Source organism: Rhododendron vialii, chromosome 3a, assembly GCF_030253575.1.
Source record: "Rhododendron vialii isolate Sample 1 chromosome 3a, ASM3025357v1".
NCBI classification, from domain to species: Eukaryota; Viridiplantae; Streptophyta; class Magnoliopsida; order Ericales; family Ericaceae; genus Rhododendron; species Rhododendron vialii.
In genome coordinates, this window is record NC_080559.1 from 32,701,974 (window position 1) to 32,716,320 (window position 14,347).

The following is a 14,347-nucleotide window of genomic DNA, read 5'->3' on the forward strand; positions in this document are numbered from 1 at the left end:
AACCATTTTTCATACATAGTAATTGGACATGGGCCACATGGAATTTAGTGGCAAAAATATCGATAGTTCAAATTTCAGACTGTCAAACTCTTAAGAATTCCTAGTTGATCTCACGTAAATTACGCGAATCTATTTTCGCATGCCACATATTCGGTGCAGTTTGTATTTAACTTAACTTTGTGCAAGAAAAATTTATTGGGTGGTCTTGAGGCACCACGTGCACCTCTTAAAATCATATATATTTCTATGGAGCACAAATCTACACTAGGTGATGTATAATTTATAAATTTTACAAAAGTATGGGATATTGGGACACCGTGTCCTATCAATGAATAATTATTTCATGGATAAATTATAGGGTGGTCGATTTCAGGGCACCACGTACGTGGTGTGGCCTTTACAAAATTTGTTTGATCATCCATGTATGTTTTGCTATACTTTGCTTTTGTTGTCCTTACACTTACTATTATTACCCTTGCAATGCAATAGTATTGACAAATTTTCAAGTTATATATAGTGTGGTCCGGAGTCAATTTTTACGCCTCCTTTCACTATTGTTTCAACCGCTTAATGACATATGGAGAGTTGAAAACGTGAGATTGCGAAACCCTAAATTCCACGCTTTATATATATATATATACTGTATACCACCAGGCCGCTTGAATGGGTTTTGAAATAACAACACACAGTCACATATGTATCCTAGATCATGCCGCATTATTTTTGTGCATGTTTATCGCGCCCATTAGCTGTAAAAAAAAAAAAATAATAATAATTAATGTATGGCTGTTTGTGTATATATGCAGTATACTTATATTTGATTAGCTCCAATAATTAATACTTAGGGGGTGTTCGGACAAATAAGCCAAAATGGCTTATTTTTTGTTCTTATTCAAATTTTTTTCGTATCACTTAGCTTATTATCATTTTTTTGCATCCTCACGACAAGAGGAATCTAAAAAGTAAAAAATTTTGACCGAAATCCAATTTTTTTCGAATAAAGACGAAAGTAAATCAATAAGTCAATTTTTTCGTCTTTATTCAAAAAAAATTGGATTTCGGTCAAATTTTTTTACTTTTTAGATTCCTCTTGTCGTGAGGATGCAATAGTCTCCAAAAAAATGACAATAAGCCAAGTAATACGAAAAAAATTTGAATAAAGACAAAAAATAAGCTACTGTAACTTATTTGTCCGACCACCCTTAATATGTTCCAACACTTTCGAGTATATGCGTCGGTTTCAAAAAAGAAAAGAAAAGGGGGAAGAATAAAATACATATATATAGCCTTTTGCTTTAAACTAGTCAAGAGACTGAAAAACGAAGGTGTCTCTTTTTATCCCCTCTCTCTCTGCCCTAACTTTCTCTCTCTAAAAATCTCCTGCGTGAGCTACTCGAACAGGCAAAGCCGCAAAGATCTAAAGGTGGTGGGATATAGCTAGGGTATGAGATGCTTTTTCCTTTGTATGATCTCACTGGCTTCAGTTAAAGTAGCCAGAGATAGAGGGAAATCTGGTGTTTTTCCCATGCTATTTATATAGCATGTTCTCTCTCTCTCTCTCTCTCTCTCTCTCTCTCTCTCTCTCTCAGTTTTCCTTATGCGAACATTTCCAGTTTTGGGTAATCTTTCTTTTGTGTTTTCTTCACTTTCATGTTTATGTTGAATTTCCCTAACAAAGCATATAACCTTGTATACTCACACTTCGTTCGTAAATATGTCAATTTTCTTGGTTTTTTTGTTGCTGCAATATTGTCCCTTTTTTTTTTTTTTCCTCTCTCTCTCTATGCAATTAATCCAGGTGCTGTGGTGTTGTATTTATCTAATTTTGAGTTTATTATTATTTTTGCAATCAAAATATCAAAAACATTTCTAGATTAATTATATGTAATCGTCCTAACAAAGAAGATTTTAATTTCTTTCTCTCGTGTTTACAGAAGAGTACCAAATTGATCTCTATCGATTGTGGATGAGGCGTACACTTGATATCAAAGCTTCCGATCGAAGAGAGGTAAATTGCAGCAGCATCACAAGACAATTTTGTTGCTTAAAAATGATGATTTTGTGGAGGACGTACTATCAGTTGAGGTTTTTTTTTTTTTTTTTTTTCCTTCTTAAAATCATACACAAATAAAGAAGCCGTTTTTTTTGAAGGCATGAAATCAATTAGTAGCTCCGATCTCATTGATGCAAAGCTTGAGGAGCACCAGCTGTGTGGATCAAAACAATGCCCTGGTTGCGGCCACCGATTTCGTCAAAAATCGGTAGGGATATTCATCTCATACTAATATTCTTCAGATTTTGTGAACAAATAAAAGAGACAACAATAAATAACAGTATAATTATTGCTTTGGGTTATATATATTTTTTCTTCTGTTTTTTTATTTTATTTTATTTTTTATTGTAGGACTGGGCGGGTCTACCAGCAGGAGTGAAATTTCATCCAACAGACCAAGAATTGATTCAACACCTTCAAGCAAAAGTAGAGTCTCAAGACTACTACCCTAAACTATCCCACCCTTTGATTGATGAATTCATCCCCACCATTGATGGAGAAGATGGCATTTGTTACACCCACCCTGAAAAACTTCCAGGTAAGAAATATGTACTCTCTCTCTCCCTCTCTCTCTCTCTCCCGCTTACTATGCGCGAGTTTCCTCTAACGAAAAATTGCTTTTCGTGTAGAAGAAAACTAATTCAGAAATGATATGACAATAACGTTTTTTAAAAATGTCGTCGTAGTAAAGCCTTTAAATTATATTTGAATGATCACATTAAGTATCAAAGTTTGGCGATAAAATTAACTTACACGTTTATGGTTTTCTAGGGCTTTTTGCCATCTTTTTTTTTGTTTGCTATGACTATTGAAGCATTTTCAATTCTTCCCCAATTTGTTACACCTAACTAAGTTTACTTGAGTACTTGGGCTTTGGTTAAACTAGCTTGCACTCTTTGCCTTCAACAGGAGTCACAAGGGATGGGTTGAGTAGGCATTTCTTCCACAGGCCTTTAAAGGCCTATACAACTGGAACAAGAAAGAGAAGGAAAATCCAAACCGAATACGATTCCCAAGGCAGTGGTGGAGGAGGAGGAGAAACACGGTGGCACAAGACTGGAAAAACAAGGCCGGTAATGGCGAACGGAAAACAAAAAGGGTGCAAGAAAATTCTAGTTTTATACACAAATTTTGGAAAAAATCGAAGACCTGAAAAAACGAGTTGGGTCATGCACCAATATCATTTAGGTCAAAACGAGGAGGAGAGGGAAGGGGAGCTCGTGGTGTCGAAGATATTTTATCAGACTCAGCCGCGGCAGTGCAATTGGGCGGAGAGGGGTGGAGCCACCTGCTCCACCCCTGGAGTACTGATTAACCAGAGACATGAAGCAGCTGCTGGTACAACAGTACTATCAAGTAGCAGGGAAATGGATACTCAACAATATTTTGAAGCTGACCCTTTTGGCTTTGATGAGGTATATATGTAAATGATTATCAATAATATTTTTGCCGTTTCAAAAAAAAAATTATAAATTTGTATCCACGCTTGTTCATACTCAATGTTTCCTAAAGATAAGTTTGATAAAGATTATAGAGCACATAATATTGGTATTTATACCGATACAACAATATTTCCGTCCAGATTAGTGTATAGTATATCATACGTACTACGATTATTATGTATTGTGTACATCTTTAAGCGAACCGCCTCCTACGACAATAATTGGATTAGTTGTTGCTACACCGAATGTCAGATATTTGTTTGTGAATTTGTTCTTGGTTTGTGTTTTTTTTTATCAGCAAATTTATTTTTTTTGTTATAAACTCGATAAATGGTACATTGAAGAAGCAATGAGGGGCAAAACACCTGCTTCATGATATTGATGCATGAAGTGGGTGTTTGTTCTGGGTTTGTGTCATCGCAAGTCTAACAAATGTGCTTACTTGTATTAATTGTGTTAGGAGTTTCACATTTTTAACTTGTTTTTGGTGGGTAAACCATGTAATTATATACGTACATATTGGAAAATAGCTAGGTTCATTTGATCCTAAAATAGATGCTGAAAAAAAATAGTATTGTAGAGGAAGCAATACCAAAATTTAAGGGGTTCCTTGTATTGTTTTTTTTTTTTTTTTGAAATGGAAAAAATATTATTGTTGCTTGTATTATCGTACAAAGCGTGAAAAATACCCTACTATCCACCAAAAGAGAAGGAAATAAAACCCAATGCGATACACAAAGTCTAAAACTGAAAGAGAGAACTAACCATACAAAAGAAAGATAAAGAGATAAAACCAAATCAGGCTTGCAGATGGATGGCAATCTGTTTAAATTTAGATAAGGTTTATTTATTTGATAAGGTTCTATGCACATGATATGCAATATGCGACATTTATACCATCTGGGGTGATAGCCCAGTTGGTCAAGGCTTATTTCCTTTGGGTTTGGGTGAGGTAGGAGGTACCAAGTTTGAGTTATGCTAGTGGCGCCTCTCTCGAATTTGGTCTTTTGATCTCCTCTGTCTGGTTTTGGCCCGCTAGTCCTTGGTGAGGCGGTGGTTGCTATGGCTCTTTGGTCCCTTTCGGGATCCGCTGTGGGTCTGGAGTCTCTATGGTCACGCCCAGAGAAGGGTTGCTATGCCCGGTCGCCTCCTCCTCCACCCTTTTTAGCTTAGCAAAAAATATGCGACATTTATCATGGTCTTGGTGATTTGGGCGGATTTGTTATGATTTCGTTATTTTAGCCAATTTGGTGTAATTCTTTGGAAAAGAAAAATGGTTCTGCCATTCACCGTTCACTAGGCAATAGATAACGAAAACAAAATACTTAAATGTTTGTAGTACATCTTTAATTCATCGATATCGATCCATACACTTTTTGCACGCTAAGCACTTAATTTTCACATGGCTGTGATTAGAATTTCCCCCCGAAAAGTCGTTTTCAGTTTATTCTTCATCAAATCTGTAAATATAATGAAAAACCTTAATTTGTTTGCATGTCATTTTCCTTCAATTATTTTTCACGTGTTTAATTTTTATTGCAGTTTGGAGGGGGTGAGGGCACAGGCACGTGCCACGAGCGTGACATTATGACCCATGATGATCAATATCAACATTATGATGAGAAGAATATGAGGCCTGCAGATCCTCTCCATCACGCCTCCCTTATTCTTCATCATAACAACGACTCCTTCCATCTAAATTTCCAGGTAACCAAACGTTTCATATTTATAAAGATTAATAAATTCTTTTTGTTTAAGAAAAAAAAAAACCCATATTTTCCTATTCCATTCCTAAAACTATCACCATTTATGTTGAGTCTCCCATGTAAGCGCGATCGATAATGTTAGAGTTTGTAAAACGCATTGATCAGGCCTCTGCATGCACAAGGCCCGTTACGTTGGGGGAGTAACTATAGAGTCACCGCCACACCAATTTTGGGGTCGATATAAATTGAATGATCTTGGACGCACTTGAAAACTTAAGCTTGGAAATATATAATAAGTCATCCGATGTTATATTGAGATCCACCTTAATTAATTTTCTTTATCCGACCCGGGTATATTTGCGCCCACATGTTCTATAGTAATACTTAATTTTACAGAAGTTACCACATCCGATCCATATGATTTTTGACAGAATTGATGGTCTCAACAAGACATTAAAAATGAATAAAATCGAGCGATCATATATATATATATCGAAGTAAAACCAGAAGTGGCCGACATTTGCCTCCAACAGGACCGTCCAATCTCTACCGGAGAGGATATTCCTGACTCTTTACATAAAAACTGCCACTACTATATTATTTTGATAAAGTATTTCGATACGAAAACTTCACAATTAAAATGGCCAATTCACTTACAGTTTAGCGATAAATCAAGTAATTAAAATTGTACATAACTTCACTTAATATATAGATGACTATCGCCTTTTTTTTTTCTTGGGTAATGCACGGTGTCCCGAGTCAGTTTGCACGCATCTTGGATTAATCCCTACATCCTCTTCCACTGCCGTTTCACACGCTTACTCTATCGCCTTATTTGTGTTCTAATTTTCTAAACGTCTACCATAATTTTTTGACAGCAACATCCTAAAATGGAAGGGAGATCTGCATCTGGATTGGAGGAACTCATAATGGGTTGCACATCAACTCATACCCATGGAGTAAGTATACATATCTACTTTTCGACCCTGAAATCTATCAGCCCGGGGGCGTGCTGCGCAATCTCAACTGTTTGAAAGTGTTTTGAATGGTTCAGATGCAACTGAAACTTTTATGGGGAAAAGTTAATTTCTTTCCCGTAAATTTTTTATTTAAATTTGGATCATTGATTGTCGAGATGGACGGTCCGGATGCTGCACAGCACACTGCGCAGCATGCATTGCACAACACGTCCCCGGGTCCGAAATCTATCAGCCTTATTTGTCGCTTTATCAACTAAAGTATAGGAGAAGAGAAAATCTTTTTAACGGCGAAGCCATGAATAGTTGTTTACAAAGCTAATCGTGACCGTCCAAAAGTGTTTTGAACGGTTTAGATGGTATGAAACTTTTTCAGACAATAATTAAAATCCGGACCGTTCAGAACACTTTTACAAGGTCGTGATTGGTTGCTGCTATAAAGAATTTGTTCACGGCGAAACAGTGGATAAGTTTCTCTCATAGGAAAAAGGTGATAAGGGCATAAAAATGAAGGACAGACAAAGAAAATCTACTTCTTTGTAATCACATTTTAATCTCAAATTAAAGGGAGGAAATAGAAGCCTTTTATTTGTCTATATCTCGATAGTTCCTCTTTGTATTTTTTCCACTTTGATTGCCATGGAGGGGAAGTAAAATCTGCGAAAAGCTGCCCGGAAATATGTCAGTAAACATTAATGAAATGTTAGCAAACATTAATGAATATATATAATTCTCCATTATATTATGGCTTTTCATTGAAGTAATTTCAAGTGTTTTATGAGCAATAAAAACACTTGAAATTCAGATGAAAAGCTAGAGATCAGTATGAAATTGAAATTAGTACATCTTTAAGGATTGTCTTGAGAACCCCAAAGGGTTTGACCAAGTGATTCTGAGAAAGCAATAAGTGCTCCTTCATGAGATCACATGTTTCATTCATACGGAGGCCAAACATTCCAAATTTTGGGGCCACTGTAGGTTGTGTTCGATCGTTACCTTTAGAGCCCTGAAATTAGTCGAGATGTATGTAAGTTGGCTCGGACATTCGTTTGTAAAAAAAAAAAAATTGTCTTGAACAACAAAAAGGAGTTGAAAATATAAAGGTTGGTGGAATTACTTTCACTAAGGTTGTTTCTAATTTGAACTTGTTGCCATACCAGCAAAATCCCAACGGTAAAAAATACTAGCTAAGAAAATGACCCCTGCAACTTGAAAAGTCTTTTCCCCCTGTTCAATGAAATCCTTGAAGAAAAAAAGATACAAAAGGAGAAATTTGAGAAATTTTTGGGTGTCGGGTGGGTACCACGTGGTGCCCGATTGGCGCATCCGGGCCATCCATTTTGGTTTTGGACAACTCGGATTTGGAAAGAGAAAAATGAGAGAGAGAGAGAGTGGTGGGGTGAGAGGAGAGAGACAGTTTCAATCTGAATTGTCCAACACACTTTGGAACGGCCTGAATGGACTGCTGGGTCACGACTATGTGGTACCCACCCCATACCCAAAAATTCTCAAATGCAAAAGGCACCAATTTGTAAAGAGTCTTGCAATAAAAGGAAGATTGTGACCACATGCTTTTCTCATGCGTGGTATCCCAAGAAAAAACATACTCCCTCCGTCCCATAATATTTGTCCGGTTTGCAAAACGGAGACATAAAAATAATACAATTTTTATAAAAAAAGTTGGAAAAAAATTCAACAATTTACTAGATCTTGACGAGTTCTTTTAACTTATGAAAAAAATTTGAATTTTTTCTTGAAAAAATACATTATTTTATAGTCCTCGTTTTACGGACCGAACAAATATTATGAGACGGAGGGAGTAGTATGCAAGTAAAGTAACCGGGAAGAGAGAGAGAGAGAGAGAGAGAGAGAGAGAGAGAGAGAGAGAGAGAGAGATTAATTGATTGCATGGAAAAAGAACAAAAGAGGCAGTTAATTTGTTGAATTATGCTTCCAATTAGTTTGATCAATTTTTTTTTCGAAAAAAACCTAACCCTAAATTGAACATTCTCTTCCATTGTTATTGCAGGAGTCATCAATCGCAAATCCACAAGAGGCAGAATGGTTGAATTACTCAAACTTCTGGCCTGATCCAAATAATTAACAACCTTCGTCATCATCAATTAAAGGTAGAGAGAAGAAGCGAAAATTTGAAAATCATCTATTGGTCTCACCACCCACATCAGTTTGGATCTACAACTTATACATATAATTAGTTGTCCTCGGAACCATCCCGTACACACACTAATTGTTAGCTAGACTCGCTACATTGAATTTGTTACTTGTCGTTATCTTTATCTATCTTATCTTTGTTACTTTTATCTATCTTTTTTGTATTCATCTTTTCTCCAACTAATGAACGAAAAATATACACTTCTTCTCTCAACTTCACATGGTATCAGAGCACTGGCCTAGTGGCCTTATACTCTACAAACCGAACTTCCTGATTCTATTGATGAAAATAGTCCCTATTTTCTCCATCGCTCAGAAAGTCCAGAGACTGTACCGGTCTCACATTGCCTTATAGGAAAAAATTATGCTACATGGTAATGTGTGATGAATATGGCCCTTATTGCCAAAAAAAACCCGGCCGCATATATAGCAACTCGTGAGGCCTAATTTCCCATCTTTCCTCATCCCTTAAGAGCATCCCTATTGTAATAATCAAATTGGTATAGATAAGCAAACTTAACAACAATGCTAAAAAAACACCTTATATTGTAATAAGCAAAGTTACAAGTCTTTTAGCAAATAACCAAATTTCACTCATTCCATAACCAAACTTAACAACTTTTACCAATAACCAAACTCAAAACTCAATAACTAAAAAATACCCCACATTAGAATCGTCTCATCGAGACAAATAATTTGGTTTGGTTGGATGCGTGATTGGAACTCGTTTGCAATTGGACATAGGTGCATTGCGTACTGTGGGGTTTTTTTTTATAGGGATGCAAAAATAACCAATATGGAGGTAAAGGTTATTAAGTTTGATTATGAACTAAATGAATAATCAAATGTTGACGTGACATATTTTGATTATTGATTTTGATTATTTCCATTGCGGATGCTCTAATTAGAGGCAAAAGTAATTAACAGGGGAATATCACGTCTTGATTTTTTTTCTTAGGTGACCGACCATGAGGAAATTAGAAGATCTAGTAAACACAAAACATTCATGTGAGGGGTGATCGGATTCTTTCCATGTACAATATTTTTTCCTTCTTGGGCCTGGCTAATTGAGGTGTGAAAGTTCAACTGAAATAACTGTACAACAACCCAAGATGGGGAAAGAAAAAACCAGAGAGAAGAAGAAAAAGGAACAAAGATAGATCGAGACAAACAAAGAAAACTAGTAGAAAAGAGAAAATCCTCCGGAGTAGAAGGTGGGGGGAAACAAAAGAACCAAAGCAAATCCATCCTGCATGAAAATCATCAACGCTACAAAATTGCTCCCAATTTAGTTGGGAACGGGGATGCTGCCAAGCACTCACCTGCAAAGCGGCTGCAGAGCCGCCGATCCGGCCGTTCATCTCGATAATCGGCTACATCCCTTGTCCCTTTATTTGGGTAATAGTAATATTGTACTTGTACGGTAATTTGTATTTTCTATTTCTATGTATGCCCTTATCAGCTGGGGCTAACAAGTGGAATTGGGACACTTGGGATTGGATATACTATAATATACTTCCAAGGGCAGTCAGATATTTTGCCGGAAAATCGGGAACCCTAAATCTAGCTGCCCAAAAATGAAGGACGTAGGGTGAGTTTGCTTAAAATGTGTTCTTGGAAATTTTGGAATTTTCGCATTTGGGTAACTGAATTCACATTTTTTTAAGCTAAGCCACTGTCGTTGGTTCGAGTCAATGCCTCCAAAAAGTCTTCGAGACCACTTAAGGTTGTCTAATCTTTACTTTTGAGACCGTGCGTAGAACTAGTTAAGGTTCGTGTTTGGGTGGGTGAAACCGTGAAAGTTCAGTTGAAATAGTTGCTATCTGCCTGCCTCCCATCTTTTGTCTAACTTATGGGCAGGAAATTGACGATACGTTAGAGTCTTGGACTTCTTGGTATCTAGGATAAAGTTAGGAATATTTTGCCTAGCATCTTTATGTTTTTTGTAATTAGGTATCGGGGTCAGTTTGAGTGCACGTACCCGATTAATTCTGTGACCTTGAAGCTAACAATCGGACAAACCCTCAAATATTGGCCCAGAGGGACTAATAACATTTGAGAGGTTTCGAATCTGAGACATAAGAAGGGAGCAAACCACCAAACCCCTAATTTTCAGTCCTGAACCATCAAACCAGCTCTTTGGAGTTTTTGACTGTTAGATAATATCAAAATAATCTTTATAATCAGTATCATTCAATATATAATTTTGATCTAGTGTGCATGCCAATCTGTTTTTTACCAAGATAAATGTGATTCAAAGTGTGTAATTGATCGATATTTCATACAATATTTTTTTTTACAAGCTCTATATAACACTGCACAATACCAAAATATGCATGCATGATATAATCTTTACATTGACCCTGAGATACATTTTCCTCTCTCAAGTTGCACAAGCTATCGTAACCGCACACCTACGATGTCATATTCCTTTAGTTTTTCCCCCTCTTTGCGGCCAGAATCGCCACAATACGTAAAATTCTGGTTTCACACCTGTGTATATGCACGAGAAGGATAGATCGTTATATGCTCGTGACATAACATGGTGGGTGTTTGGAAGAGGAGAGATTGTGACGTGAAATTAAACATGATGATGGGTTCTTTGGAGAGAGAGAAAGAGGGAAGTAATGGGAGACAACATTAAGACCTAATGACAACAGCAGGCATCAGCTAGAAAAAGGGCAGTCCCACTATCTTGACCGATCGATCGAGGGTAAAATTTAGCAAATTTTAAACTGGTGAATGAGGTAAATTTGCCATCTGAAAAGAAAATGAGGAAAAGTTTTTATAAGGAAACTCTTCCAATATCATAGTTTTTTTAATCTACAACAAATTTATTAATGAAAACTTGACACAGAATACCTCTTCCAATACGATCATCTTACCGGCCGCCTTGTGCTTTCTAGCAATGATTTCTCCTTTTTACTTTCTTCACCTGATGCATCTTCATCATTTTGCCTTTTCCAAGTTTTTTTTGGCTCAATCTTATCTCCTTACTTTTTTTTTTTTTTTGGGCAAAGTATCTTGTATCCTTACTCAATGTACTAAAATTAACTACCGTCTCAATTTCCTTTTATTCGAAGCAAGAGTGTTGTAAATATAATTCGGAAACGTGGCGTCTCTCAGCTGGCGGGTAACGACCCGCTCTCACTACAAGTGTAGCTCACTCAGTTTACCAATAATCGACGGATTCAGAACTATGACCCTGTGCCTAGTCCTCAGAGCCAATTCTTTTTCCGAAATTACAAATCCATTTTGCTGACTTCCTTGCCTACATTGTTCCATATCAACTAGAGTTCGTTCACTTTGAAGATTGGGACCCCTGCCTACGTTGTCCCTTTGCCTACATTCTTCAATAGGTCCGGTATTGTTATTTATTGTCACTACCACCCTATATTAGGATGTGATGCCTGCTGTCGTCCTTGGATGTGGTCCAATTCTCAGGCTCCCTCTCCCAAATCGAATCATAATTCTCCTTCACTTGTCACTACCATAATAGACAACTATCCTACCATCGAAAATTGATCAGACAAAAATTTGAATAGACAACTATCCTACCAACGAAAATTGATAAGACAGAAATTTGAATGATGCTTAACCGACATGAAGGCCATGTAATTCGTCGAGTTATCATGAATCTTCAAAGCATAAAATAAGCGATGAAATTTTTTTTTTTGTGTGTGTGTGTGTGTGTGTGTGGGGGGGGGGGGGGGGGGGGGGGGGGGGGTGGTCATGATGTGAAATCACTCTAACTAGAGATAGAGTTCCATAAATAGTATGGCATTTACAATGGGCATGATATAACTATCTCAGAAATCCTATGAGGACTAACCAAAACCCACCGAAATCGTACCGACGGTCACCGCCAAGCCATCTCTGGCCATCGGACGACCGATCCAAGCCATCCAAAAATTCTATAAAAAAAAAACCGAGGGGGTCTTTGCAGAAATCAACGGCATCCGATGTGTGTATGGTGGTTGGATCAAGCACCCATTTTTTCGTGTATATATGTATATACACGAATACACGAAAAAGTTGGGTGCTTGATCCAACCACCATACACACATCGGATGCCATTGATTCCACGAAGACCCCCTCGGTTTTATTTTTTAGAATTTTTGAACGACTCGGATCGGCCGTCCGGTAACCGGAGACGGCCCGGAGGTGGCCATCGATACGATTTCGGTGGATTTTGGTCGGTACGGCCAGCAACACTCTAACTATCTTTTCAGCCTTATTTTCTCTTTGGTGATAAAATGTTGGTTGGCCTTGAGCCCTTAAACCAATGTGGGCCACAGAAGCTAGCTACCATCCAATAAAAAGGATGATTTCTTTGCACGCGCTTGCTTTTGGTATAAAAAATTGAAGTGCTCATATCTCGTCACCTTCGTCAGGGGGCATTTTCTTGTCACATGAGTAATTATTCAGTGATTGCATCACTTAATCCGCCATTTATTATTGTGACGTTCATATATTTAGCACTGAACCCCGAAAAAATGGATAGTAAAAGAGTGTCAGAAAACCACATTGCAGTGCCCCAATTGCAGTGCCCCAATGACACCAGATACATAATTTGTTTCCATCACACCACACCATACCACATCACACCACATGGAAAACAGGACCGTAGCCGGTAGCCACTTAAAAGTTCTTTATTTTAGCAATCACTCCAAGGTAGGAAATTCTGAAATGATTAATGCGAAGGCTATGATTATGTTTTTATTTGTCCGTGGCCGGTAAAAGTAAAAGTAGAAATGGAAACAGCCATGCATGTCCATCTTTTCAGTTAATTAAAAAAAAAACAGCCCAGATTTTTGGCCAATTATGCGTTTCTTCTCATTTTGTTCTATTTTTTCCCTTTCATTTTTCCATTAAAATATATATTCATAAATCCATAGTTCAATAACGGAATAAGATTATAGAAAGTAATAAACATAAACTTCTCTTAGAGCCCGTTTGGGAGCCTAATTATTTTTGTATTTTTCATTTTGGATTGTGAGATATTGGTTTTGGATTATAGGCAGAATAAATTATAAATTTGGTAGAGTGTTTGTGAGATATGCGCAGAATAGATTTGGTAACAAAGTAATGTTTGATTAATAAGGCTCATAATAGATTACGAATTATCTTTTTACCACGTTGCCCTATTTTGAGCATTATCCAAAAATGTTGAGGTTTGGTATGAATTATGGTAAATTTACGTGAGAAGAAAACATAATCGGAGCTCTAGCTCGTGAACGATGTGATTGATCCAGGGTGTTCAGACAAATAAGCCACTTTGGCTTATTTTTTGTACTTATTCAAATTTTTTTCGTATCACTTGACTTATTGTCATTTTTTTGGAGATTATTGCATCCTCATCACGTCAAGAGGAATCTAAAAACTAAAAAAATTTGACCGAAATTCAATTTTTTTTGAATAAAGACGAAAAAAATCAATAAGCCAATTTTTTTGTCTTTATTCAAAAAAAATTGGATTTCGGTCAAAAATTTTTATTTTTTAGATTCCTCTTGTCGTGAGGATGCAATAATCCCAAAAAAATGACAATAAGCCAACTGATACGAAAAAAATTTGAATAAGGACATAAAATAAGCCACTGTGGCTTATTTGTCCGAACGGGTATTATAGCGTGCATAAACAGGTGTTCATGACCATGCACGATTGCAATTTAAATTAGTCAAAGTGTGCATAAACTGTTCCAAACAATTTAAATTCTAGCAAAAAAAAACACTCAATATATACTAGTTTAATGATATGGTACGAGTTTTCATCATATATTGCAAAAAACAGGTATTCATGACCATGCACGACTGCAATTTTGACTTCTTCCTAAATAGCTCATACCACACCCAAAATTTCCCAAGACTATTCCCTTTCAATAATGTAAATTGGAGTAGAACCATCCCCAAAACGTATGAAGAGAATGAAATGAAATAAAAGTAATAAAATTCTCACTGCACAAGTTAAAGCAATGAAAAGCACATTGAAAACCAATCA

General features: G+C 36.8%; 1 protein-coding gene across 2 annotated transcripts; it reads left to right on the top strand.

Moving 5' to 3' along the window:
• The first annotated feature begins 1,314 nt into the window (after nt 1–1,314).
• Nucleotides 1,315–8,491, top strand: LOC131320111 (NAC domain-containing protein 75-like). 2 transcript variants are annotated; one of them, XM_058350699.1, is made up of 8 exons: nt 1,315–1,442; nt 1,935–2,008; nt 2,152–2,261; nt 2,405–2,591; nt 2,963–3,468; nt 5,038–5,202; nt 6,080–6,160; nt 8,208–8,491. In XM_058350699.1, the coding sequence occupies exons 3-8, from the start codon at nt 2,154–2,156 to the stop codon at nt 8,280–8,282; spliced, it is 1,122 nt and encodes a 373-aa protein (XP_058206682.1). In that variant the 5' UTR covers nt 1,315–1,442; nt 1,935–2,008; nt 2,152–2,153; the 3' UTR covers nt 8,283–8,491. The 2 variants fall into 2 exon arrangements, with proteins under 2 accessions (XP_058206682.1, XP_058206681.1); XM_058350698.1 differs by lacking the exon at nt 1,315–1,442 and having other exon boundaries at nt 1,805–2,008.
• The last annotated feature ends 5,856 nt before the right edge of the window (nt 8,492–14,347 follow it).

Bases quoted from the DNA above. Each gene is read 5' to 3' on its own strand.
- LOC131320111 (XM_058350699.1), top strand. From the start codon at position 2,154: ATGAAATCAATTAGTAGCTCCGATCTCATTGATGCAAAGCTTGAGGAG. The intron at 2,592-2,962 runs GTAAGAAATATG...TGCCTTCAACAG, and splicing joins CCACCCTGAAAAACTTCCAG to GAGTCACAAGGGATGGGTTG. The intron at 3,469-5,037 runs GTATATATGTAA...TTTTTATTGCAG, and splicing joins ACCCTTTTGGCTTTGATGAG to TTTGGAGGGGGTGAGGGCAC.